Here is a 27,887-nt window from a genome sequence, read left to right on the forward strand (position 1 = left end):
ATTAACATGAAGCTACTTCTCTTTAGACCATCTATGGTGTGCAGAGAGTGCCATGCTGTTCAAGCTTGAGTGACCATGTAGACATGAAAATAAGACCTACACTTCTGGCTACTCCTTCCTGTTCCTCCATTGACCTTGGAACTGCTGCTTAGAAGCAGGTAGGGTTCACTCATTGATACTATAGAGCTGGTTTTGTAATGAGGTTGCAGTTGCCTGGTGTTTCAGCATGTGACATCAGACTTTTCCAAAACCCAAAAGATCTTAGGAGAGGTCTCTTGGGTGAGCATTTGACTTCCTTGATTTTTCTTGTGCTCCATGACTTCTGTGAGCTCTTCTTGGCTTCTTACCACTCTTGGTTTTCTAGATTGTTCTACTCTTCCTCCTGTAGTGATATAGCTCAGTCATAGTCATAGGTGTAATACTTCACCAAGAAAAAAATGTGATCCCCACCCTAAACCATTGTGGGTAGAGCATTCATCATAAACCTCTATTCACTAGCTAACTTAAAATTCCATCCCTGGATCCTGTTACCTTCCCACATGCTGAAATCTGACCCCAAGGCCTCCCCATGCCTCCAGAGGCCCAGACTGGCTGCCCCATGGTTCCTACAGCATAATGATTCAATCAATGTGCATTGAATAGATCTGAGAAAGAGCCCAAGGAAGCTCTTCCGTTTCCTTGTCAATTCCAGGGCTGGGTGGTCACAGGTGTGGAGGCTGAGTGGGTCTCAGTGAACGTAGCATGGGTTCTGCTTAGGGGTTGATCCTCCAAAAGGTGTTCTACTGTTTGCATTTCATCCTAGTGTAGAGTGGCTAAGGGGTTCCATAGATTGTCATAGTCAAAAATTTGGGGTCATCTCTGGGCCATCTATCTTCCTTAACCCTTACTGTCAATCAGCTGGCAAATCCCGCTCATATGAACCCCATTTATGTATTTCTTGATTCTTTTCCTCTTTTTAATGTGTACCCACTGACCTAGCTCATGCTCATGTTGTCTCTCTTGTGGATTTATTACATCATAACTGCCACCATGGTTACTTTGTCCCTTAAAACTAGCTCTGTTGTAGACAGACTGTCCGAAGGGCCAGTGCTACTCTATGTCCCAAGGGAAAGCTTCTGTTGCCCTTAGGATAGGGTCCAAGTCCCTCCATATGACTTGGTCTTCCATAACGTGGTCACTGTCCATCCCTATAGCACCACTGTCACTGCTGCCCATGCACCTCACCTCCTAGTGTTCAGAACTTCTTGACTTCCCCCAGACATTGTCATGCCCCTTCACACCCCATGCTCCCACGCCTTAACAGCCATCTCCTGGTCTTAGGCATTGTCAACTCTAAAAGCCTTGTTGCCACACCCATGTAGGATTAAGTGTCCTTTCTCTTTGCTCCTATAACACCTCAATTTGGGCTTTAACAATTTGTATTTGAAATCTTTATTTTTTTTCCTCTTCTCCTCTATGGGTCTGGAAGCTCCTTAGAGCCAGGACGATGTGTATTCATCTTTGGGCTCCTGGCAAGTACTTGGCACATAGCAGATATTCTTGTGATAGTGTTTTTTTTTAAATTGAGATAAGATTGACATGTAATATTGTGTAAGTCTATGGTATACAACCTGTTCATAATATTTTAATGTATTTATGTATTGCAATGTAATTACCGCCATAGCGTTGGCAAACACTGCCATCATGTCACATAATTATCATTTTTTTTGTGATGAGAACATTTAAGATCTAGTCTCTTAGCAACTTTGAAGTATATAACATGGTATCGTTGACTATAATCACTATGCTGAGCATTAGATTCCCCAGAACTTACTCATTTTCTAATTCGGAGCTTGTGCCCTTTGACCAACATCTACAGAATATATATTCTATGAATTTTTTGAGCCATATGGAGGTGCAGAAAAGGGATGAGAATACTGACTGTGCTAAGTGATTTTCATGAGTTGGAAGCTCCTGGTTTCTAGCCAGCACTGTACTATAAGAACTTTCTGATGATAGAAATGATATGTAGCTGTGTTGTCCAGTAAGGTAGCCATGTGTGGCTATTGAACACTTGACATGTGGCTAGTGTAACTGATGAACTGAATTTTAAATTTTATTTAATATATTTAAGTTTAAACTTAAATATCCACATGTGGCCAGTGGCTACTGTATTGGACAGTACAGTCGTAGGCCTTCTCCAGCTCTTACTGAGTCCACAGGGATATCTGATTACTTCATACTTTGCTTAGAGCTCCCATGGGGCAAGGCTGTGAGAATGGTATGCTGGTAAGTGATTAACAACCAGCTTTGAGAAAGTTGGCTTATTTGCAGGTGTAAAAACGCCCAACACGCCCAGTTTCGAGCTATCAATGTGACATAACTTATTATAGAGTTGGGAAGGAATATGCAGTAGCACACCATCATATTGCAATTCCTTGATACAGATACAACTAGATATAAACTAACCCTGGGAACAAATAAAATAGTAAAATAATTAGAAAGTGGTTAATTTTGAGCATCTGTTACCTTCGTTTCTAATATAATCTATTTAGTTATGTTTATATACTGAATTTTTGATAACGACGATGCCTAAAAACAGTTCACAAAATTCCTAAAAATTTAGGAAAATTTTGGCTGTCAGGAGCCGGGGTAAGCCAACAGCTGTTGTTTATCACTGGCTCCTAGTAATTCGTCCAAAAACAAAAAACAAAAAACAGGTCAAATGTAGGATTTTTGTGTGGTCACAAGAGGGCACCATTAGATGAAATTAGATTCTAGGAAGGCTTTCTGCACAAGCTAGAGCTGGTGGCAGAAGGACTTAGTTTGAGGACCAAGTAAAAGTGAGGCTCCTAGAAGGAAGACTAATTCTGGGAGCACTTGTAGGAACTCATATAGTTTAAGGCTGTTCGTTATGTCAGAACATAAGTTCCAAACGTTAACCACTTCCAAACAGCCTCCTCCCTTTGGGTCTGACGGCTTCTAATCTTTAAGCCACCAAATGAAAATTTCCTTGATAGGTATTAAGTCTTGTCAGGGATTGGCCATGTGTCAGGTTCCCACAATGCGCTGAGTACTTGACATAGCTCATCTCGCATTACCTTAAAATAACATCTCAGGAATCAGCTAATCACGCAGAGAAGTTGGGAGACTGTCAGGTGTGTATATGAGCAGTTCCTAATATAACAACGTTCAGGGGCTGATCCTCTGCACCGCAATAATTTGCACTTTTTAATTCACATGAGGCAGATGAGGAGAACATTGTGGGCCTGACGATCAATATAATGATAAAGGAAATATGCTGGTTTTCCTCTGTCTGGGCTAACAATAGGATCTAAGAACTCTGGGTTTGGGGGGGCGGTGAATCTGTGTCTTCTCAGGATCTTCCTGGGAAGTTTATATCAAGGCTGGTTAGACTGCACACTTGCGGGGGGCGGTGGAAGGCTTTAGGGATGTCCTCAACAGTCAGGAGAGGGACACAGTAGGTCTACACTCCACTCTCTAAAGGGAGGGAGAAACTGGCCTGTGTGTGAAATGAATTCACTCTCTCTTGGTCCTTAATACTGTCTGGGTAGGGCAATGGTTCTCAAAGTTTGGTGCCTGGAACAGTAGAATCAATATGACCTCAGGATGTGTTAGAAATGTGGATTTTCAGGCTCCACCCCAGACCTGCTGAATCAGAAACCCTGGAGGTAAGGCCTGGAAGTCCGTGTTTTAACAAGCCATCCAGGAGATTCTGGTTAACAAGCCCCCTCAAGTTTGAGAATCCCTGGCCCTAGTGCAGAGTTGTCAAAACTGAATGCGTACGTATTCAGTGCCTCTGGGGAGCTTCAGAGAAATACCAGTGTCTCAGCCACGCAAGCTCACATACTGTGTGATTCCATTTACATGAAATGTCCAGAACAGGCAAATCCATAGATATGGGAACTGGATTTGTGGTTTCCAGGGAATGGGGGAAATGGGGAATTCGGAGCACAGGGTCTCTTTTTGGGGAGATGGAAATGTTCTAATGTGTAATGAGGTGGTGGTTGGCATATACACAGCATTGCCCAAAATCACTGAATCATGCACTTTAAAATGGTTAGAATGATGAATTTTATCTTAGCTTAAAAAAAAAAAAAGGCCTAGATGTCGGGGATTCTGGTTGGAGAGTAAGCATTGGTTTAAAAAAAAAAAAATACCACCTCTCCTGGTTGTTCTAATCTGCAACTACGGTTGAAAATCTGAATTAATGCAATTAAGGCCACAGGTGGGTCACATCCCTGTCAAGGGGGTTCTGGTCTGAATGTCTGCAGTAGGTGTAGGTGAAGAGCGCAAGGCAGATAAACTCAGGTGGATGGTGCCATTGGTTTTGTTCTAGCCAAGTGGTGGGAGGAGGAGGGTCTTGGGCTCTAGATTCGGGTTGTAGTTTTGGCCTTGGCCATGCAATCCTGTTTGCGTTGCCAGGTCGGGGAGCCTGTAGCTATTTCAAATGTTCTGAGACATCAGGTTGTGAGAATGCTCATTAGCTAAGCATCAGGCCTGGCATACAGTAGGCACTCACGCAATGCTAGTTTCCTTTGCTTTCCCCATTTCCCTTGTGCTTTAGTCCTCGTGGGATGCTTTGGGGATGTGTGGGTTGGCCAGTGGGCCCCTGCGAGGCCCCGAGGCGCTGCGGGCTACCAGGAGAGTGGGGTGGGCTGGGGGTGCGATCTCTGCCCATGAGCCCCTCCTGCACAGGCTCCACCTGCGGGCCTGGGCTCAGCTTGGTGACAGCAGGGGACTCACCTTCTCCGCTGCCAGGTGAGCCCACTCAGCAGGACGATGCTGATCAGCAGGAGGACGCAGCCCACCACTGTCAACAGAGAAGCAGTTCAGCAAGGGCGCCCGCTGGGCTGGGTGGCCGATGCCCCCGGGAGCAAGGGTCTCCCCAAGAGGGGAGTGCTGGGGTTTCTCCCCTCCTTTGCAGAATGCCGGTCCCGCCCAGACGTGATTTCCTAGGAGGCCCCCTGGGCCGGGGTCCCCTGGAGCCCTGGGGAGATGGGAAAGGACAAGGGCGCCTTTCCTCAGGGGGCTTGGCTCTTTCCCAGGGAAGTGACCTGACCTGCACGCTCTTCAGAAAGGTTCAGGGGCCTCAGGCAAGGAGGCTGCGGTGGCCTGCGATGCGTCAGAGGAGCATTGAAGTACAAGGATAGATGCCACACAGCGTCCCCTGGAAGCGTCCCCACATCCCCGGAGCTGCGGGCCTCTGGTCCCCGAGCCGCTGGCCGCCCAGCTTGCCGTGGGCCTCCCCGCACACACTCCAGTGACATGGAGTTGGCGCCCTGGCCCGACGTGCAAACTGCAGAGGTTTAGGGCACACGGGGCCCTGAGCTGTTGTGAACACATATCCAAGCAGGACTACCAGCACACCTCCTACTCGCCATTTCTCTTTGCAGTGGGAACACTCCCGTGGCAAACTGCCAGTTCACCAGACGGCAGTGGTGACCGTGGTTGCCGTGCTGTCTACCAGCTCCCCAGGACCTACCCTCTGCCTGGAAGTGTGCGGCCTCCACTGGCACCTCCCGGGCCCCCACCCTCAGCTCCCGGTTTCGAGGGGCTCGGGAGTTTTCTCTAACCCTCTAAGCCTGTTTTCCTTTCCTCCCAGAGAACACCTGTAGTGTTTATGGGATACCTTGTCATTTAGGATTGGTTCAGGAGGAGCTTCCTGGGGCTCGTTTGAGGTGGCCCACCCCGCTGACTCTAGGAGCCACTGTGAGCCCGTGTGGCTAACACCGGATTTGTCTCCTATTGTGTAACTACTACGCAATGTAAGGAGGGGGCATTTTTAACTCACCAACCACCCCACCAGCCCGCCGGCCCAGCCAGCAACATACCCCCAGTCTGTCTGGGTGTCGTCAGCAGGGGAAGCGCCCCCGACCCACCTGCAATCTGATACTCGGTTGTGAATATGAACGACTCCATGGTTGTAGCCACTTCTGTGTGTTTGTGGAAATCTGTGCGGAAGAGAAGAGAAGATGCTCGGTGTGTGCTGATGACCACTCAGCCTGGCTTCTCCTCTTTTGGACGCTTGCTTTTGACATGTTTTGTGTTCTTTTTTTTTTAAAAAATAAAAAAACTTACTTGTTTGAGAAAGAGAGTGAGCGGGGGGGAAGGGAGGGCAGAGGGAGAGAGAGAAACATAAGCAGCCTCTGCACTGAACATGGAGGCCACACGGGGCTCGATCTCACGACCCTGAGATCAAGACCTGAGCGGAAACCAAGAGTCAGTCGCCCAACTGACTGAGCCACCCAGGTGCCCCGCTTTTGACACGTGTGAGGGCCGGGAGGTCGGCTGGGCCTGCCCATCCCTGACGCAGCTGCGGGCCTGGCTCCGCGAGGCAAACCGCTTGGTCCCCTGCATGATGGCTTCAGGGCCAGAGACTGTAGCCTTACCTGGAGTACTTGTCGTTATGAAGGGAGACGAAGTGTCCCTCCTGGCAGGAGCATCAGTGCTTGCTTGAAGCTCTTCGTCATCTGGGGGAGACAGGGAGTGATGACGGAGGGGGACGTGGGTCTCAGTGCACCCCGGCCTGCCCGCCTCGGCCGACCCCACACACACTCAGCGAGTCACGTTGTCAGAGGCCCCTGCACCGTGTGGCTCCCCATCAGGGGTCACCTTGCCCGCAAAGCTGGGTGAGAGGGAACTGTGACCCTGATCCTGGCTCTGGAGTCCTGAGCCACGTCTCCCTGAGCCTCCTATTCCGCCCTGGTTTCCACCTGTGGCTCAGAGACAGGTCACACAAATGCCAGGGAGACCTGGGAGGAAGTAGGAAGGCACAGAAGGACAGGTTCCCCGTCCCTGTGGGGGCGTCCAGTTACCCAGGACACTGCCCTGCCTTGCCGCCCTTTCACAGGGAAGCACACACACCCTGGCACGCTGTGGGAAGGAAGCACAGCGGCCCCCAAAGAGCCCCAGAGGAGGACATGGGGTGCAGGAAGCGGTGGTGTTGGGGAATGTCATCAAAAAGACACACACTCAGGGCAGCCTGGGTGGCCCAGCGGTTTACGCCGCCTTCAGCCCAGGGCCTGATCCTGAGGACCCGGGATTGAGTCCCGCATCGGGCTCCCCGCAGGGAGCCTGCTTCTCCCTCTGCCTGTGTCTCTGCCTCTCTCTCTCTGTCTGTGTCTCTCATGAATAAATAGATAAAATCTTAAAAAATAAAAAAAGACACACATGCCAGCTGACACTCAGGGTGGACCCAGGCACTCAGAGGCTCCTCCCCTCGTCCCCTGTCCTTGGAATGTGGGTCCCGCTTGCCTTTCCTGCTCCCAGGGGCTGCTCCAAGGACACAGCCTTGAGTTAGTGATGTGGTGGGGAGAGCACCTGCAGGGTGTATGTGACTCAGCCCAGTTAGGATCTGGCAGGCGAGTGCGGGGCTCCTTTCGTCTTGCTGCCACCCAACACGAGCCTCATAAGTAAGTTCCCTTTGCTTATTAAAACCGCCACCTACCAGCGGTGGCCTGCCTCTCCCTTTGGTCTCTCCCTGCGCTCCTCCGCCTGTAGGGGGTGGTTTCAGATTCCACCCAGGGAAACTCCCAGAAGGGTTAAGAACCAACAGGTGGTGAGCTAAGAAACCTGTAACACTTATTTTTAAATGTGAGCGGTTTTCTATTATAAAAATGGTAGTACGCTTTCAGAATGAAACCCTCAACATAGGTGCGTTGTCCATACATGCGAATGAGTGTGTGTGTGCGTGCATGTGTGCTTCAGTAAGCCCCTTCCCTGCACTTTTATCAAAGCTCAGGTGGGAATTACACAAGGAGAGGGAGCATGCTAACAGTGGAGCACTGTACAAATAATGAGTTTATGTCGCATAGCAGCAAATTAGAAGCATGCGGGTGGCCGGAATGAGAGGAAGTCTTGGTAGTTTAGAAGAAGCCGAATTTTAGGATCAGCTGGGAAGGGGCAGCGTTATCACTAGTGAGGTAGCATCTGAGCATCTGGGGGGCTTTAGAACACTCGAGAGATCTTTCTTCCTCCTCCACCTTGTGCTATTTGTTCTCATGCAGGGTGCAGGGGACCTTAGGTGGTAGAGACCCTAGTTTGTCCAGTCAACTTTCTAGTATGAGAGAAGACAGAGGCCCACAGAGATGAAGTGGTTTGCCCGCAGTCACATAGCTGATGGGTCAGGAATTCTACTCTGGTCAGCCCGATGGAAAAAGCAGTGTGGTGGATTCAGAAGGTGCCCCCATACCTGGAAACTGACTTTCACTTATGCATTTGAGCGGGGGCTGCGTCCATCTGGTCTTCCCAAAGATGGTTTTGCAGACGCTCTTGGCAGGACCTCTGTGGAGGGCTGTGAATCCCTGCATGCACTGATAGTGAAGCGTCTGCCCCACTACAAAGTGGTAAATTCTCTTGGAGTTTTCATGTTCCCAGGGAGGAGGCTCCCTGCAGTGACCTGGAAGAGGGGAAGGAAGCTCTGAGTGAATCGAGTTGCCTCTTCCTAGAGGCTGGGCCTGGGTTCTTATTGTTTTGTCCCCTCATTCATTCTTTCTTTTATTCAACCAATATGTATTGAGAACGTCCGTGTGTCAGGAACTTTGCCAAGCACTCTGTGGGAAGGCACACAGACCCCGTCACTCCTGCGGGAGTGGATAATCCATTGAATGAGGAAGACATCTGGAGACAGAATGCGCTGAGTGTTATCTCTGAGGAACAGACAGTTGCTGTGGGGACACAGAGGAACCATCAGTTGCCTGTGGTGATGGCGAGGGTTCTCATAAGTGGACAGCTGTGGGAAGGGGTCTCAAGTGGAGGGATAAGGGTAGGCTCAAGCCCATTGGGGCCCATGAAATTCAAAGCCCACACTGGGTCTCCACTGCTAAGTGAGGAGGCACGTCCTCGGGTGGGTGGCTGCTGGTCATATTGGGGCCATGGCTGAAGGCCTGGAGATAAAGCCAAAGCCAGAAGGAAGGAAGGGCTGAGAGAATCTCGGGCAAACGGAACCTGATCTTTCTTCAAGCCACACCTAACGTCTGCTCAATGTGAGCCCTGCCACGACCTCTGAAAATTCCCCGTGCCCTCACTCGCCCAACGAAAACCCAAGCCTGACTGGCCTTTCACCCCAGTGATCATGTCCTGCTCTGATATATTTTCAGGATTCCCTACCCCACCCCAAATCTGGATATATGGAACCACATGTACCCTGTCTCCCCAGACACATGAGGCTACACTTATGCTCTGACCCTCCAGACCTTCCACGATCCGAATACCCAATATGACCTTCAAAGTATCTTACATATAACCCCCCTGCTCCAGACGGAAGCTCCAATGGGAAACTGAGAGTGGTCCTGCCCCAAGCGGTTTGCTCTAGTGTAACACCTTGCAAATCATGACTGAACTGGTGTTTTCGTCTCAGAATAAAATTTCCTTTACAGCCAATAAAATCCATAGTGGTCTGAACCTGTTTAAATTACGCTTGCTTCTTTCAAATGAAAACATCCTGTTAAGAAGATCTGTGGCCAGAACCAGTGGTTGTCTCTTGAATAAGGACAACAAACATTGACCTTCTGAGAAACTTTGAAATAACTGTTCAGAGGAATATGGGAAAAAGAGAGAAAAACAAACAATTGAATGTGTTTTGAAATGCCAGTCAGCCCACGGTTGGAGGTACAACATAAAAACATCATATTGCAAACAGTGCCCCTGGATTGGTCTTTTTTTTTTTAATAATGGAAGCTGCAAATAAATTAAAATTAATCTGAAACAAGTAATCAGTAGAAAGATCCTTCGTATATTTCAGGAGACCTGAGGTCTTACTCCTAAATGCAAGTTTAGCCAAGTCTTTTAAACCTCTCTGTGTCTCATTTTCTTCAGTAAATCGAAGTCATGATCCTGCTCCCTGACTCACTGGGTTGTGGGATTCAAAAGAAATTATATACAAGATGGTAAAGTTTTTTGGTAAGGTAGTAAAATTAACATAGGACAATAGGGTCCTATAAAGGTGAGTGGGTCCCCCAAAGCTCAGGTTTTCCTAACGGGCTCTATTTCTTCCTGATGTGAGGACCTGACTTCAACGTGATTCATTTTAGAGCCACGGCAGCAGCTGGGTGGCCACGGTGCTCACTCACCCACAACCCACTAGCTAGGAGGTGCTTGTCTGCAGCTTTCATACTCACTGACATGGCACAGCGTAGTTTAGGGCCCTGTTTATCAGAAACATTTTTAAGTAAATTGCTTTGCTGGTGTTGATTGTCTTGTATTTAAGGGTGAAACCAAGCATTTCCTCGAGGGCAGAGACAGTTGTCTATGGTGCTGGGCATAGTTAGTCCCAATATATGCCTTGGAATTCAGTTCACGTGAATTGAATTGAGCTCAATTCTATCCCGCCAGCTCCCAAACCCAAGGAAGTCCAGAGCCCAGGTTGGCTTGAAATGCTGAGCTGTACTACAGCCTACAACCATGACACAATAGTTCCTGTTTACCTGATATCCTTAAAGAAGAGGATAGTGGGACAGACTTTCCTACTTTGCGGAACACACAATATCCCTACAAGAGAAGGGTTGGCCCTTAGGAGTCAGCCAGACAGCCGTGCAGCTTCACCTCTTACCTACAAGGTCAACTTCGTCCATGGGCGGTGTTTGGCTCTGCATTTCTGTGGGGTTTTCTCCCTTCTGTTGCTCAGGTTTAGTGGTAACTTTTCCTTTTCTGTTCTCTGGGGCTAGAGAATATGGATAGAATGAAGCAAGCAACTTCACAAATGCTTAAAATAGAAAACCTCTCTGTGTACTCATTTTTATTCGAAAAGAGTGCCTTTCCACTGCCTGTGACATGCCAGGCAGTAGCGGGGTGCAGGAATTACAAAGAGGAACCATGCCACACCCTGCCCTTAGGGTGCTCTCAGCAGCACCTGTTCACACCTGGCCCAGCACTGGCCTGACAGTATTCTTGTGCATGATGTGTGTGGCCTACAACATGTTTCTAAAAGAACTGAAAGATTTTTCTGGTGTTTGTGTGTCTCCCCAAAAGGGACTCCATTCTGGCCATCCACCTGCCACCCTGGTGCGTGGGTGTTTGCGTGATAGCAGTGAGGAATGAGGTGACACAGAACCCACTCCCTCCCCTTACCTCCCTAAAGCAGTTAATCTATAAGTTGAAGGGACTCAATCTTAAAGCAAGGACAAGAGAAACCTCCTACCACACTCCTCTCTACCATGAAGACTTTGGCAAAGGAGTTGAGTATGGGCATTGCCACAAGGGGCTTGGGATTCTAGCTGAGAGTCTGGGGAGGCTCTGCTGGGGAAAGAGGCAACAGGGTGCTTCAGCAGAGCAACCATCTCCAGACCTTAGAGTCCATGCATGGCATGGCTGAAACAAAACTCACGGTGGCCCCCAGACACCATCTCCAGAGGTAAGAAACAAAGGACAAATGGACCCACCACGTTTCACCGTGTTCCATTATCAATCACAGAGTGGACAGAAAACCTGGTAGAGATATGGGCTTTCAGGACTCAAAGAAGAGCATACACCAGCAAAAGTAGATCAACTTAGGTTTCGAAAGCCTGTCGGGGGTCATTCCCTCAACATTCCACTCCAGCGAGGTGACCCACCCACAGTCTCTGAGCAAGTGGCCTTCTCTGCTCAGCCTCACCAGCAACGATGAGGTTCAGGACACTTAGTCCATCACCGATTACAATCACATTCAACATTGAGGGCCACGGGGCTCTCAAGCCAGGTTTTGAAATCCAGAAATGAAGAAATTTGAAAGGAATAGCCTTCTCTTCCTTTCAGCTTCCCTAATGCAGATTTGGGGTCTTGCCACATACCAGACTGACCTGTCTATGGGCTTGTTATTCTTCTTGATTTTCTCAAGCCCAGCCAGGGTCTTGTAGGACTGGAACAAGAGACAGCAATATTTGGGGGACAGTGGGGTGTTTGAGGGGAATATTCCTCATGCTCTGGCATGTCAGTTCCTGACACTGGGCTGGGAAGACACTGAACTGACAATACTTCCTGCTTGACCATATATTTACCTCCAAAGAAATGCCTGAAAGAGCCCATGGCAGCCAGAGTGAAAATTTCGGTAATAGGAAGGACTCTGGAATTCAGTAGCATGAGCTTCCTTTACCTTTTTATTCTCATCAGGGAAGGAAATGCCTCACCCACTGCCTCCACTTTTCTGCCCAGAGCTTCTTCCTTAGGGTTGTGGAGATGGACACTAAAGAGGAGAGGGGACAGAGGAGCCATGGGGAGTTGTTGGGATTTCACGCTGCCGTGTTGCTAGAGGTAGTGTTAGGATAGGTCTATGTCACCAGTCAGCATACGGGTGGTATGAGATGTGAGCTTTGGAAAGCAAAAATGCAAAAGAGTTAATACAGCCCTACAGGTAGATACTCACTGGAGTTGCTATTATTTTTCTTATTCTTTATATAGGTGCATTCTGACTATTCTTTTTAATTTTTAGTTCTAAAAATTTTTGATAAGATATATGTAGTGTAAAACAATATTAATCATTTTAATGTATACTTTAGTGTCAATAAGTGCATTCACATTGCCGTGAATTAGACTTATTTTCGAATTGTTCAGTAATTATTAGTATAACATCTGTACCCTCTTTCCCTGCAGAATATAAGTTCTTTGAGTGCTGGGTATCCCGAGTGCCTAGATCACTCCTTGGAACTGGGAAGTATTTCTTAAACATTTGTTTAGTGAATTATTTTCCAGAAACCACTAAGATGGGTTATTGTAGAGTTTGGGCTGCCCAGTTTTCATCTATAGGGCTGAGTGAACAAAAGCTGAAGCTCTTTCCCTCTTTGTTAGTGTTCTCCTATTTCCCTCGGTAAACAAAAGGAAACACTTACATATACTTTTGCATTGACATTTGTTTTCCCAGGAAGCATGGCTAGAGTTTCCTGTACAACGCATGTAGCTGCTTATTCTGCGGAAGCCCCTCTCACAGTCACAATTTAACACCGTGCCCGTCTTGTATGTGAGAGCTTTGAATGTGGCGTGTTTGAGGTTTGGTGGGTCATCATCACAGAGGTCTGCAAAGAAAAAGAGGCATGTTAGGAATTCAGGAAGTTCCAGTCACACACTCACATACTTAACCATGTAATGATTTCATCACACATTTCTTCACTTTATTTAAAAGGTTTATGGGTACCCCACATTTTCCCAGAGAGAACCCTAGGCTGTTGCCATTGTCCTTTAGAAACTTTTGTATCAGAAATCGTTCAAAATTTGACTTCAATCAAGTTCCTGTCCAAATTACAATATAATTCAAACTAAATGAATAGAAATGAATGAGGTTTTATTTTGAATATGCCTCATGCTGAGCAAGTATGGAAAGAGAGAAGAGGACCAAATGATATGAGAAAAGGAAGAGAGGAAAGCCATGTAAGTTTAATTGAGGGACAACATGCATCTGTGAGAAATACTTTTCAGGAAATAAGGATTGTCAGAATTTCTATAATAAATTCTTTGCTTTGCTTTGCTTTTTTGAGAAATATATGTAAAGTGCTTCACCCAAAGTCTGGATGTAAGTAAGAAATGTGTATTTTTCACCCACCTACCCATTTCTGACTTTACCAAGTTCCTTCTCATACCACAAAGACTTGACCTTTTCTCAGCCCCTTCCAAAATGGACTCTGGTTTCCCACCAAGGACACCTGAAATAGTGGCTAAATGCCCAAGTATTAAGGCGGGTGGAAAGGCACTGCTCAAATGAGAAAAATGAATCCATTGTGTATCTTGCAATAAGTCCTGCTTCAAGAGATTAGATTTTTAGGGAAAAGCCACAGGTTGGATAAAGAAAGTGGATAGGAAGGATCACAGGAAACAGAAAAACCTGAGAAAGCACTGACAGCCTCTCCATTCACCAGTATAGGCACCAAATCCAGGCTGGTTGCTTCACTCATTGCTCGCAGATGATAGTCTACCGATTGATTATTAGTCATCACTCTCTCTGTCCTTACACTGTGCCCAGCATCTTGCCATACTGAAGGCTACCCTCATCCAAGACTCAGGATACTCCTGATCTCCTGAATAACAGAAGATGAGGAGAGTGTAGACAGCTCACTCCATCTCTAACCAGGAAGGAACTAAATAGAAATAATTTGAATGGCTCAAAGGGCCAGTGACTGTAAAGGGATATTTAACATATATACTCAATAAAATACTGGTAATCATATAATCATCATAATAAGGCAAGAAAGGTAGCATGGTGGAAAGGGGAGAAAAATGGGCTTCTAGATACTAGCTCTACCAGCTTACTAGGTATATAGTGTCATTGCTTTTACTTACCTGAGTTTTGGCCACTTTTTCTGTAAACTGGGAATAAAAATCATCATCATTTTATTGTTTGTTTTAAAGATTGTATGAAATAACATACAAAGGTAACTTGCATAGCACCCCATACATAATAGACACAGAATAGATGCCTGTTCTTCTTCCTTCCTTTTTTCCTCTGTCCAGGAAAGGAGAATGGTACCTCAGATGGAGGCTGGGCTGAATTTTACCTTCAACCTTATCCTTCTGCAAAAGGTCATCTCTCTCTACAGCCCATATCCTCAGTACCACTCACTGATACTTGTATATCAGTACCCACCTATGTTTTAAGTATCAGAAGGTAAACCTATTGCTAAGACAAGATATGCATAATAATAAAAAAATTAAAGAACAAAGCAAGGATATTCCTTCCCTCTCATCACCACTTTTCAACATGGTGCTAGAAGTCCTAGCTAATGCAATTAGAAAAGAAAAGGAAATAAAAGACGTACAGATGAGGAAGAAATAAAACTTTTTGGTTTTCTGCAGATGACATGATTGTCTACATAGACAGTCTGAAAGAAAAGACAAAAACCCTTGTGGCACTAATAAGCAATTTTAGCACGGTTACAGGATACAAAGCTAATATACAAAAGTCAATTGCTTTGCTACATACCAGCACAGAACAAATGGAAATTGACCTTAATAACACAATACCATTTCTATTAGCAGCACCACAATAAAGTGCTTTGGTATAACTATAACAACATATCTATAAGGACAGTATGAGGAAGACTACAAAACTCTGACAAAAGTAATCAAATAACTCAATAAATGGACAGATATTTCACGTTCATGGATAGGAAGATTCAATATTGTCACTATATTACTTCCTGTCAACATGATCTACAGATTTAAAAAAAATTTATATATATTAATGAGAGACACAGAAAGAGAGGCAGAGACATGGGCAGAGAGAGAAGCAGGCTCCCTGCGGGAAGCCTGATGCAGGACTTGATCCCCAGACCCTGGGATCAGGTCTTTTTTTTTTTTTAAAGATTTTTTTAATTTATTTATGATAGGCACACAGTGAGAGAGAGAGAGAGGCAGAGACACAGGCAGAGGGAGAAGCAGGCTCCATGCACCGGGAGCCCGACGTGGGATTCGATCCCCGGTCTCCAGGATCGCGCCCTGGGCCAAAGGCAGGCGCTAAACTGCTGCGCCACCCAGGGATCCCTGGGATCAGGTCTTGAGCCAAAAGCAGACACTCAACCTCTGAGTCACCTAGGCATCCCTGATCTATAGATTTAATGCATTTCCAATAAAACTCCCAGTAACTTATTGTGTGATGTTAATTCTGATTCTAAGATGATTCTAAAGTTTATATGAAGGGGAAAAAATCCAGAATAGCCAACACAATATTGAAGAAGAACAAAGTTGAAGGACTTACACTACTACCCGACTTCAAGATTTACTATCATTGATTTGATTGTAATCAAAACAATGTGGTATTGGTGAAAGAATAAACAAATAGACCAATGTAACAGAAGAGAAAGTCCTGAAATAGACCCAGATGAGTATAGTCACAGATCTTTGGCAAGGAACCAAAGGCAATACCATGGAGCAAGTGGAGTCCTTTCATTAAATGGTTCTGGAACAACAGGGTATGTACATGGAAAGGAATGGATCCAGACACAGACTTTACATCCTTCGCAAAAATTAACTCAAAATGGATCACAGACCTAAATGTAAAACATAAAACTATAAAACTTTTAGAAGATCAGAGAAGTCTAGATGACCTTGGATTTAATGATTACTTTTTATATGCACCCCCACCAAAGGCACAATATGTGAAAGAAAGACCTGAGAAGGTGAACCTCATTAAAAGAAAAAAATGTCTGCTCTCAAAAGACATTGCCAAGGCAGTGAAAACAAGCCACAGACAGGGAGAAAATATTTGCAAAAGGTATATATGCTAAAGGGCTATTATCTAAAGTATACAAAGAAGTATTGAATCTCAATAAGAAAGTGAACAATCTGATTTTTAAAATTAATGTTTTAAAATATTTTATATATTTATTTGAGAAAGAGAGAGCACAGGAGAATACAGGGGGGAGGGGCAGAGGGAGACAGAGAATCACACTCCTCACTGAGCAGAGTCCAATGTGGGGCTTGATCCCAGGACCCCTGGATAAGGACACAAGCTGAAGACAGATGCTTTAACTGACTGAGCCACCCAGGCCTGGCACCAACAACCTGGTTTTTAAAACAGACCAAAGACTCGAACAGCTACCTCACCAAAGAAGATATATAGATGGCAAATGAGCACATGAAAAGATACTCCACGTCATATGGTATCAGGGAAGTGCAAACTAAACAACAACAAGATACCACTACATACCTTTTAAAATGGCCAAGAACCAGAACACCAAATGCTGGCAAGGATGTGGAGCAACAGGGACATTCATACATTGCTGGTGGGAATGCAAAATGGCACAGCCTATTTGGAAGAGGGTTTTACAATTTCTTACAAGACTAAACACACTCTTGCTGTACAATCCAGCAATCACACTTTTTGGTATTTACCCAAAGAAGTCGAAAAGTTATGTCTACACAAAAATCTGCACACAGATGTTTTTAGTAGCTTTATTCATAATTGCCAAAACTTGGAAGCTATGTTTAGCTGTCTTTCAGTAGGTGAATGGATAAGTAAACTGTGGTTCATCCAGACAATAAAATATTCAGTGCTAAAAAGAAGTGAGCTATCAAGCCATGAAAAGACATGGAGGAAACTTAAATGCATATTCCTGAGTCAATGAAGCCAATTTCAAATGCTACATACTGTGTTATCCCAAATATATGACACTCTGGAAAAGACAAAAATATAGAGACAGTAAAAAGATCCTGTTTGCCAAGTGTTAGGGAGGAAGGAAAGATGAATAATAGGCAGAGTAAAAGGATTTTTGAGACAGTGAAAATACTCTGTAGGTTACTATAATGGTGGATATATGTCACTATAACATTTGTCCAAACCCTTATAATGTGCAACACCAAGAGTGAAGCCTAATGTAAACTGTGGACTCTGGGTGATAATGATGTCTTAATGTAGGTTCATCACTGAAACAAATGTACCACCTGGTGGGGGATGTTGATAATATGATAATGTGGGAAGCTATGCATGAATGAAATCAGGAGTATATGAAGAATCTCTGTAGCTTTTGTTTGGTTTTGTTGTTAACCTAAAATTACCTTAATCCATAAAGTCAAATTTTTAAAAAGGAGCAACTTATGAGCAATGGACATTCCCTGAGCTATATAAAATAATTGAAGGGAAGAAAAAAACGCAATGAGGACTTCTGCTTCCAGCCATGACAGAATTTTGGTACCAAAACTTACCCTCCCTCCCTGCTGAAAACAACTTTAAAACAAGACAAAATGTGCAAAAAGTGTTTTCAGGCATTTGGTAGCAATGTCTGTTATGATTCGAGAAGAGGGAAACATGAAGTGAACCCTACCATTGCCATGGATTCCTTCATGGCCACTTTCCTGCCAGGTAGAACCAAAGTGGAACCCAAGCAGAGCCATGGTCTCACTGACCTGAGGAGGGAAAAAATCAGAGTTCTAGGATGCTGGCATGGCTGGAATTTGGATACTCCCCCAAACAGACCCACCTTTATAATGACTAAAACCAAACTTGACAGATAGGAGGAGGAACCAGCAATTTAACTGCCTGTAAGAACAGAGTTCAATACCTCTTAAAGGAAGACAACATATTCCAGACTCTCCAAAATGTGTAATTCATAATATCTGGCAAGTTTTTAAAATTCTGAACATGTAAAGAAATAGGAAAATGTGACCTATTTGTAAAAAGGAATCAATTGGAACAGATCCTAAAATGACCAAGATTTTGGAATTAGCAGACAACTAGCTGCCATTTATTTTTATAAAGAAAGTTTTATGGGAACAAACCCATACTCATTCATTTATGTTTTGTTTGTGGCTGCTTTTGTGCTATAAAGGCAGAGTTGAGTGGTTGCAACAGAGACTATTTGGTCTGTTAGCTGAAAATATTTGCTTTCTGGCTCTTTGAGTAAAAAAATTGTCAACTACTAATTCCAAGGAAATTCGGCCATAATGAGTGAACCAATAAGATATCTCAGAAGATAAATGAAAACTATAAAAAAGAACCAGATAAAAATTCTAGAACTAAAAATTACAATATCCGAAATGAGCTTCATCACACCTTGAAGACAGATCAATAGAAATTATCCAAACTGACGAGGACAGAAAAAAAATTATTTTTATTTTTTAAATTTTATTTATTTATTCATGAGACACACACAGAGAGAGGGGGGGGGCAGAGTCACAGGCAGAGGGAGAATCAGGATCTATGTAGGGAGCCTGACGTGGGACTCAATCCCGGGTCTTCAGGATCACACCCTGGGCTGAAGGCAGCACTAAACTGCTGAGCCACCTGGACTGCCTGAGAAAAAAATTTTAAACAAAAATTTGAATAGACCTTCAGTGACCTGTGGGATAATATAAGATGTTCTATCATATTTAATTGAAGTCCCAAAGCAGTAGGAGAGTAAAAATGGAGAAGAAAAAATATTTGAAGAAATAATGGCCAAAAATGTCTGAAATTTGATGACAAAAATTGACTTACAGTTCCAAGGTGCTCCAAACAGTGGACTCCAACCAGGGTAAATATAAAGAAAACCACACCTATATACATCATAGCCACACTGCTGAAAACTAAAGATAATTGGAAAGTCTTAAAGTAGCCAGAGAAAAAAGTCACACTACTACATGGACCAACAGTGAATAACCGCTAACTTTTCAGCATCAATAATGGAAGTCAGAAAACAATGGTAGAACACATTCAAAGTTGTAAAAAGAAAAATAAAAACCGTTAAGTCTGGAATTCTACCTAGAAAAAATATCTTTCAAAAAATGAGGATGAAACTAATATATTTTCAGATAAACGAAAGCTTAGAGAACTTAATATGAGCACACCTGTGTTGTAGAAGATAATGCTGAAGGAAATTCTCCTGGCTATGTGGATATTACAAGTTAGAAATACAGATCTACAGGAAGGAATGGAGTGCTGGATAAATTTTTAGATAAATGGAAAGATCATCTTTTAATTCTTTGAAAGAGAACTATTTAAAATAAAAATAATTGAATTGTAAATAGAGAGGGAGGGGCAAGATGGTGGAAGAGTAGGGTCCCCAAATCACCTGTCCCCACCAAATTACCTAGATAACCTTCAAATCATCCTGAAAATCTACAAATTCGGCCTGAGATTTAAAGAGAGAACAGCTGGAATGCTACAGTGAGAAGAGTTCGCGCTTCTATCAAGGTAGGAAGACGGGGAAAAAGAAATAAAGGAACAAAAGGCCTCCGAGGGGGAGGGGCCCCGCGAGGAGCCGGGCTGAGGCCGGGGCGAGTGTCCCCAGGACAGGAGAGCCCCGTCCCGGAGGAGCAGGAGCTGCACCAACCTTCCCGGGCGGGCGGAAAAGGGCTCGCAGGGAGTTGGAGCAGGACCCAGGAGGGCGGGGATGCCCTCGGGCTCCCGGGGACACTAACAGACACCTGCGAGCGCAGGGGAGTGCGCCGAGCTCCCTAAGGGCTGCAGCGCGCACGGCGGGGACCCGGAGCAGCTCGGAGGGGCTCGGGAGCGGCTCCGCGGAGGGGGCTGCGGGGCGGGAGCGCGAATCCAACAGCGCAGGCCCGGAGCAAAGGGCGCCGGGACACAGCCCAGGATCCGGCCTCCCCCCGGGACAGGCAGGGGCCGGGAGGGCCCAGGACAGCAAGGACGCTCCTGCCCCGAGCTGAGCAGATCAGCGGCCCCGCCCCGGAGCCTCCAGGCCCTGCAGACGGAGAGCTCCATAGTTTCCTTGGGAGCTGACTCCAGGGCTCCAGAGATGGCCGCCGCCACTGGGGCTGTTCCTCCTGGGGCCTCACGGGGTAAACAACCCCCACTGAGCCCTGCACCAAGCAGGGGCAGAGCAGCTCCCCCAAGTGCTAACACCTGAAAATCAGCACAACAGGCCCCTCCCCCAGAAGACCAGCTAGAAGGACAAGTTCCAGGGGAAGTCAAGGGACTTAAAGTATACAGAATCAGAAGATACTCCCCCGTGGTTTTTTTTTTTCTTTTTGATTTCTGATTGCTTCCCCCACCCCTTTTTTTCACCTTTCTTTCTTTGTCTCTTTTTCTTCTCTTTTTTCCTTCTTTTTATTTTTTCTTTTTCTCTTTTCTTTCCTTCTCTCTCTCTCTCTTTTTCTCCTTTTCCCAATACAACTTGTTTTTGGCCACTCTGCACTGAGCAAAATGACTAGAAGGAAAACCTCACCTCAAAAGAAAGAATCAGAAACAGTCCTCTCTCCCACAGAGTTACAAAATCTGGATTACAATTCAATGTCAGAAAGCCAATTAAGAAGCACTATTATACAGCTACTCGTGGCTCTAGAAAAAAACATAAAGGACTCAAGAGACTTCATGACTGCAGAATTTAGATCCAATCAGGCAGAAATTAAAAATCAATTGAATGAGATGCAATCCAAACTAGAAGTACTAACGACGAGGGTTAACAAGGTGGAAGAACGAGTGAGTGACATAGAAGACAAGTTGATGGCAAAGAGGGAAACTGAGGAAAAAAGAGACAGACAATTAAAAGACCATGAAGACAGATTAAGGGAAATAAACGACAGCCTGAGGAAGAAAAACATACGTTTAATTGGGGTTCCCAAGGGCGCCGAAAGGGACAGAGGGCCAGAATATGTATTTGAACAAATCATAGCTGAAAACTTTCCTAATCTGGGAAGGGAAACAGGCATTCAGATCCAGGAAATAGAGAGATCCCCCCCTAAAATCAATAAAAACCGTTCAACACCTCGACACTTAATAGTGAAGCTTGCAAATTCCAAAGATAAAGAGAAGATCCTTAAAGCAGCAAGAGACAAGTAGTCCCTGACTTTTATGGGGAGGAGTATTAGGGTAACAGCAGACCTCTCCACAGAGACCTGGCAGGCCAGAAAGGGCTGGCAGGATATATTCAGGGTCCTAGATGAGAAGAACATGCAACCAAGAATACTTTATCCAGCAAGGCTCTCATTCAAAATGGAAGGAGAGATAAAGAGCTTCCAAGACAGGCAGGAACTGAAAGAATATGTGACCTCCAAACCAACTCTGCAAGAAATTTTAAGGGGGAATCTTAAAATTCCCCTTTAAGAAGAAGTTCAGTGGAACAATCCACAAAAACAAGGACTGAATAGATATCATGATGACACTAAACTCATATCTGTCAATAGTAACTCTGAACGTGAACGGGCTTAATGACCCCATCAAAAGGTGCAGTGTTTCAGACTGGATAAAAAAGCAGGACCCATCTATTTGCTGTCTACAAGAGACTCATTTTAGACAGAAGGACACCTACAGTCTGAAAATAAAAGGTTGGAGAACCATTTACCATTCAAATGGTCCTCAAAAGAAAGCAGGGGTAGCCATCCTTATATCAGATAAACTAAAATTTACCCCGAAGACTGTAGTGAGAGATGAAGAGGGACACTATATCATACTTAAAGGATCTATCCAACAAGAGGACTTAACAATCCTCAATATATATGCCCCGAATGTGGGAGCTGCCAAATATTTAAACCAATTAATAACCAAAGTGAAGAAATACTTAGATAATAATACACTTATACTTGGTGACTTCAATCTAGCTCTTTCTACCCTCGATAGGTCTTCTAAGCACAACATCTCCAAAGAAACGAGAGCTTTAAATGATACACTGGACCAGATGGATTTCACAGATATCTACAGAACTTTACATCCAAACTCAACTGAATACACATTTTTCTCAAGTGCACATGGAACTTTCTCCAGAATAGACCACATACCGGGTCACAAATTGGGTCTGAACCGATACCAAAAGATTGGGATCGTCCCCTGCATATTCTCAGAGCATAATGCCTTGAAATTAGAACTAAATCACAACAAGAAGTTTGGAAGGACCTCAAACACGTGGAGGTTAAGGACCATCCTGCTAAAAGATGAAAGGGTCAACCAGGAAATTAAGGAAGAATTAAAAAGATTCATGGAAACTAATGAGAATGAAGATACAACTGTTCAAAATCTTTGGGATGCAGCAAAAGCAGTCCTAAGTGGGAAATACATCGCAATACAAGCATCCATTTAAAAACTGGAAAGAACTCAAATACAAAAGCTAACCTTACACATAAAGGAGCTAGAGAAAAAAACAGCAGATGGACCCTACACCCAGCAGAAGAAGAGAGTTAATTAAGATTCTAGCAGAACTCAACAAAATCGAGACTGAAGAACTGTGGAACAGATCAACAGAACCAGGAGTTGGTTCTTTGAAAGAATTAATAAGATAGATAAACCATTAGCCAACCTTATTAAAAAGAAGAAAGAGAAGACTCAAATTAATAAAATCATGAATGGGGATCCCTGGGTGGCGCAGCGGTTTGGCGCCTGCCTTTGGCCCAGGGCGCGATCCTGGAATCCCGGGATTGAATCCCACGTCAGGCTCCCGGTGCATGGAGCCTGCTTCTCCCTCTGCCTGTGTCTCTGCCTCTCTCTTTCTCTCTGTATGACTATCGTAAATAAATAAATAAATAATTAAAAAAAAAATAAAAAATAAAATCATGAATGAGAAAGGAGAGATCACTACCAACACCAAGGAAATACAAACGATTTTAAAAACATATTATGAACAGCTATTTGCCAATAAATGAGGCAATCTAGAAGAAATGGACGCATTCCTGGAAAGCCACAAACTACCAAAACTGGAACAGGAAGAAATAGAAAACCCGAACAGGCCAATAACCAGGGAAGAAATTGAAGCAGTCATCAAAAACCTCCCAAGACACAAGAGTCCAGGGCCAGATGGCTTCCCAGGGGAATTCTATCAAACGTTTAAAGAAATCATACCTATTCTACTAAAGCTGTTTGGAAAGATAGAAAGAGATGAAGTACTTCCAAATTCGTTCTATGAGGCCAGCATCACCTTAATTCCAAAACCAGACAAAGACCCCACCAGAAAGGAGAATTACAGACCAATATCCCTGATGAACATGGATGCAAAAATTCTCAACAAGATACTAGCCAATAGGATCCAACAGTACATTACGAAAATTATTCACCATGACCAAGTAGGATTTATCCCCGGGACACAAGGCTGGTTCAACACTCGTAAAACAATCAATGTGATTCATCATATCAGCAAGAGAAAAACCAAGAACCATATGATCCTCTCATTAGATGCAGAGAAAGCATTTGACAAAATACAGCATCCATTCCTGATCAAAACTCTTCAGAGTGTAGGGATAGAGGGAACTTTCCTCGATATCTTAAAAGCCATCTACTAAAAGCCCACAGCAAATATCATTCTCAATGGGGAAGCACTGGGAGCCTTTCCCCTAAGATCAGGAACAAGACAGGGATGTCCACTCTCACCACTGCTATTCAACATAGTATTGGAAGTCCTAGCCTCAGCAATCAGACAACAAAAAGACATTAAAGGCATTCAAATTGGCAAAGAAGAAGTCAAACTCTCCCTCTTCGCCGATGACATGATACTCTACATAGAAAACCCAAAAGCCTCCACCCCAAGATTGCTAGAGCTCATACAGCAATTTGGTAGCATGGCAGGATACAAAATCAATGCCCAGAAATCAATGGCATTTCTATACACTAACAATGAGACTGAAGAAAGATAAATTAAGGAGTCAATCCCATTTACAATTGCACCCAAAAGCATAAGATACCTAGGAATAAACCTAACCAAAGAGGTAAAGGATCTATACCCTAAAAACTATAGAACACTTCTGAAAGAAATTGAGGAAGACACAAAGAGTTGGGAAAAGTATTCCATGCTCATGGATTGGCAGAATTAATATTGTGAAAATGTCAATGTTACCCAGGGCAATTTACACGTTTAATGCAATCCCTATCAAAATACCATGGACTTTCTTCAGAGAGTTAGAACAAATTATTTTAAGATTTGTGTGGAATCAGAAAAGACCCCGAATAGCCAGGGGAATTTTAAAAAAGAAAACCATAGCTGGGGCCTCACAATGCCAGATTTCAGGTTGTACTACAAAGCTGTGGTCATCAAGACAGTGTGGTACTGGCACAAAAACAGACACATAGATCAATGGAACAGAATAGAGAACCCAGAAGTGGACCCTGAACTTTATGGTCAACTAATATTCGATAAAGGAGGAAAGACTATCCACTGGAAGAAAGACAGTCTCTTCAATAAATGGTGCTGGGAAAATTGAACATCCACATGCCGAAGAATGAAACTAGACCACTCTCTTTCACCATACACAAAGATAAACTCAAAATGGATGAAAGATCTAAATGTGAGACAAGATTCCATCAAAATCCTAGAGGAGAACACAGGCAACACCCTTTTTGAACTTGGCCACAGTAACTTCTTGCAAGATACATCCACGAAGGCAAAAGAAACAAAAGCAAAAATGAACTATTGGGACTTCATCAAGATAAGAAGCTTTTGCACAGCAAAGGATACAGTCAACAAAACTCAAAGACAACCTACAGAATGGGAGAAGATATTTGCAAATGACGTATCAGATAAAGGGCTAGTTTCCAAGATCTATAAAGAACTTATTAAACTCAACACCAAAGAAACAAACAATCCAATCATGAAATGGGCAAAAGACATGAAGAGAAATCTCACAGAGGAAGACATAGACATGGCCAACATGCACATGAGAAAATGCCCTGCATCACTTGCTATCAGGGAAATACAAATCAAAACCACAATGAGATACCACCTCACACCAGTGAGAATGGGGAAAATTAACAAGGCAGGAAACAACAAATGTTGGAGAGGATGCGGAGAAAAGGGAACCCTCTTATACTGTTGGTGGGAATGTGAACTAGTGCAGCCACTCTGGAAAACTGTGTGGAGGTTCCTCAAAGAGTTAAAAATAGACCTGCCCTATGACCCAGCAATTGCACTGTTGGGGATTTACCCCAAAGATTCAGATGCAATGAAACGCCGGGACACCTGCACCCCGATGTTTCTAGCAGCCATGTCCACAATAGCCAAACTGTGGAAGGAGCCTCGGTGTCCATCGAAAGATGAATGGATAAAGAAGATGTGGTTTATGTATACAATGGAATATTACTCAGCCATTAGAAACAACAAATACCCACCATTTGCTTCAACATGGATGGAACTGGAGGGTATTATGCTGAGTGAAGTAAGTCAATCGGAGAAGGACAAACAGTGTATGTTATCATTCATTTGGGGAATATAAATAATAGTGAAAGGGAATATAAAGGAAGGGAGAATAAATGCGTGGGAAATATCAGAAAGGGAGACAGAACATAAAGACTTCTAACTCTGGGAAACGAACTGGAGGTGGTGGAAGGGGAGGAGGGTGGGGGGTGGGGATGAATGGGTGACGGGCACTGAGGGGGGCACTTGACGGGATGAGCACTGGGTGTTATTCTATATTTGGTAAATTGAACACCAATAAAAAATTAATTTATTAAAATAACAAATAAAATAAAAAAATAATTGTGCATGGTGAGTTTTATGCATATGTAAATGTAAAATATAAAATAACTACAGTATAAAAGTTGGGGTGGGTGCAATGTTTCTTTTTTTTTTTTTTTGCTTTTTTTTTATTTATTTTTTTTTATAAATTAATTTTTATTGGTGTTCAATTTACCAACATACAGAATAAGGGTGCAATGTTTCTATCATAAATCTTTTGTATCATGCATGGAATAATACAATATTATGTCTAAAAAGATCATGATAAGTTAAGGATGCATACTGAAAAGCTTAGAGAAACTGCCAAATAATAGTACAAAGTATGTAGCTAAAATGGCAATAGAAGACATAAAATAGAGTATTAAAATACTTTTTTTGGTTAGCCAAAATTAAGAGAGAAAAGGAGGAACTGAGGAATACAAAACCAAATGGAGCACCTGGGAAACAGGGTAGCAAGAGGGCAGACTTAAAGCCAACCATATCAGTAATTTTCTGAAACATAAAGTAAACACGTAAATTAAAAGAAACTTTCAGGGGTGCCCAGGAGGCTTAGTCAGTTAAACATCTGCTTTCAGCTCAGGTCATGATCTCAGAGTCCTGGGATCAAGCCCCACATTGGGCTCCCTGCTCAGCAGGGAGTCTGCTTCTCTCTCTGTCCCTCCCCTTGCTTCTGTGCTCTCTCTGTCTGTCTGTCTGTCTCTCTCTCAAATAAGTAAATAAATAAAATCTTTACAAAAAAGAAACTTTCAGACTGGAAAAACAACAGCCCCCCAACTCTGTGCTGTCTATAAGAGAACATACTTTAAATACAAAGACAATGATAGATTGAAAATAAGATGTATATAAAAATATATTAGCAGAAGTATGCATAAGAAAGCTGGGGTGGCTACATTAATATCAGAAAGTAGATTTCTAAATAAATAGTATTCACAGATGACTTGATTGCTTATAGAAAATTATCAAAAAATCTGAAAAATAACTACTACAACTTGGTAAACCTAGAGTCTCAAGATACAAAAATCACTTGTGGTTACTTCTATGTACTGTAAGCAAAAAATTAGAAAATTTAAAAATTTTAAAACAATTTCATTTATGATAGTATCAAAAATAATGAAATACTCATGAATATATTTTCCAAAAACTTGTAAGACTTCTGAACTGAAAACACTGAAACGTTGCCAACAAATTTAAAAACTGTATAAATGGAGAAATGTGCAATGTTTATGGATTGAAAGATTCATTAAAAAAATACATCAGCTCAAAAAAAAGACATCAGTTTACCTTAAATTCATCAACAAATTTAATACAATCATAATTTTTAAAAATCCAATGCATTTTTTAAATAGAAATTTGGCAAGTTAATTCTAAAACCTCTTTGAAAACACAACAGACCTAGCATTTCTAAGGCCATCTTAAAAAGAATATACAAATTTGGAGAATTCACATCTTCTGATACCAAGACTTTCTATACAGCTGCAGTAACCAAGGCAGTATATACTGGTAGAAGGATAGACAAATAGAGTAATGGAACAGAATAGAAAAGCCAGAAATAGACTCACACATGTGCATTCAGTTAATTGTTTTATAAATATGCACGGCAGTTCAATGAAGACAGGAAGATCTTCTCAACAAATGCTCTGGAAAAAAATGGATAAATTTATGGGGGAAAAAAAACCTTAGTCCACATACAAAAATTAATTTTATTATATATCTAAACATAAAAAAATCCATACCATAGATTTAACCATGATAGTTACACACATAAAAGTTAAAACTATAAAGCTTCTAAGAGCAAACTAAGGCAAATAGCTCTGCAAACTAGGAATAGGCCACAATTTCCTAGAGAGGACCCAAGACACACCGACTGTAAAAGAAAAGCAAATTAAAAACTTCTGCTCATCCTAAGATATTAAGAAAAATTTTTAAAAAGTGATAGATTGGGAGCAGGTGTTTGCAGCACATACCTCTGACAAAAAGCCTTGTGTCCACATTACCTAAAGAACTACGAATCAATACTAAAAGGCAAACAACCCAATAAATAGATGGACAAAGACTTAAGTCACTCCTCCAAAGAAGACAGGTGATTATCCACAAGCACTTGAAAGAATGCTCCACATC

General features: G+C 43.3%; 1 protein-coding gene across 1 annotated transcript; it reads right to left on the reverse strand.

Moving 5' to 3' along the window:
- Positions 1-360: 360 nt before the first annotated feature.
- IL2RA (interleukin 2 receptor subunit alpha) lies at positions 361-13,859 on the reverse strand. The gene is made up of 8 exons (XM_055332667.1): positions 13,790-13,859; positions 12,804-12,986; positions 10,553-10,663; positions 8,195-8,401; positions 6,393-6,473; positions 5,883-5,954; positions 4,747-4,813; positions 361-382 (listed from the first exon to the last, which is right to left on the reverse strand). The coding sequence occupies exons 1-8, from the start codon at positions 13,857-13,859 to the stop codon at positions 361-363; spliced, it is 813 nt and encodes a 270-aa protein (XP_055188642.1).
- Between the last annotated feature and the right edge of the window lie 14,028 nt (positions 13,860-27,887).

This window comes from Nyctereutes procyonoides, unplaced genomic scaffold (assembly GCF_905146905.1).
Source record: "Nyctereutes procyonoides isolate TBG_1078 unplaced genomic scaffold, NYPRO_anot_genome, whole genome shotgun sequence".
NCBI lineage: Eukaryota > Metazoa > Chordata > Mammalia > Carnivora > Canidae > Nyctereutes > Nyctereutes procyonoides.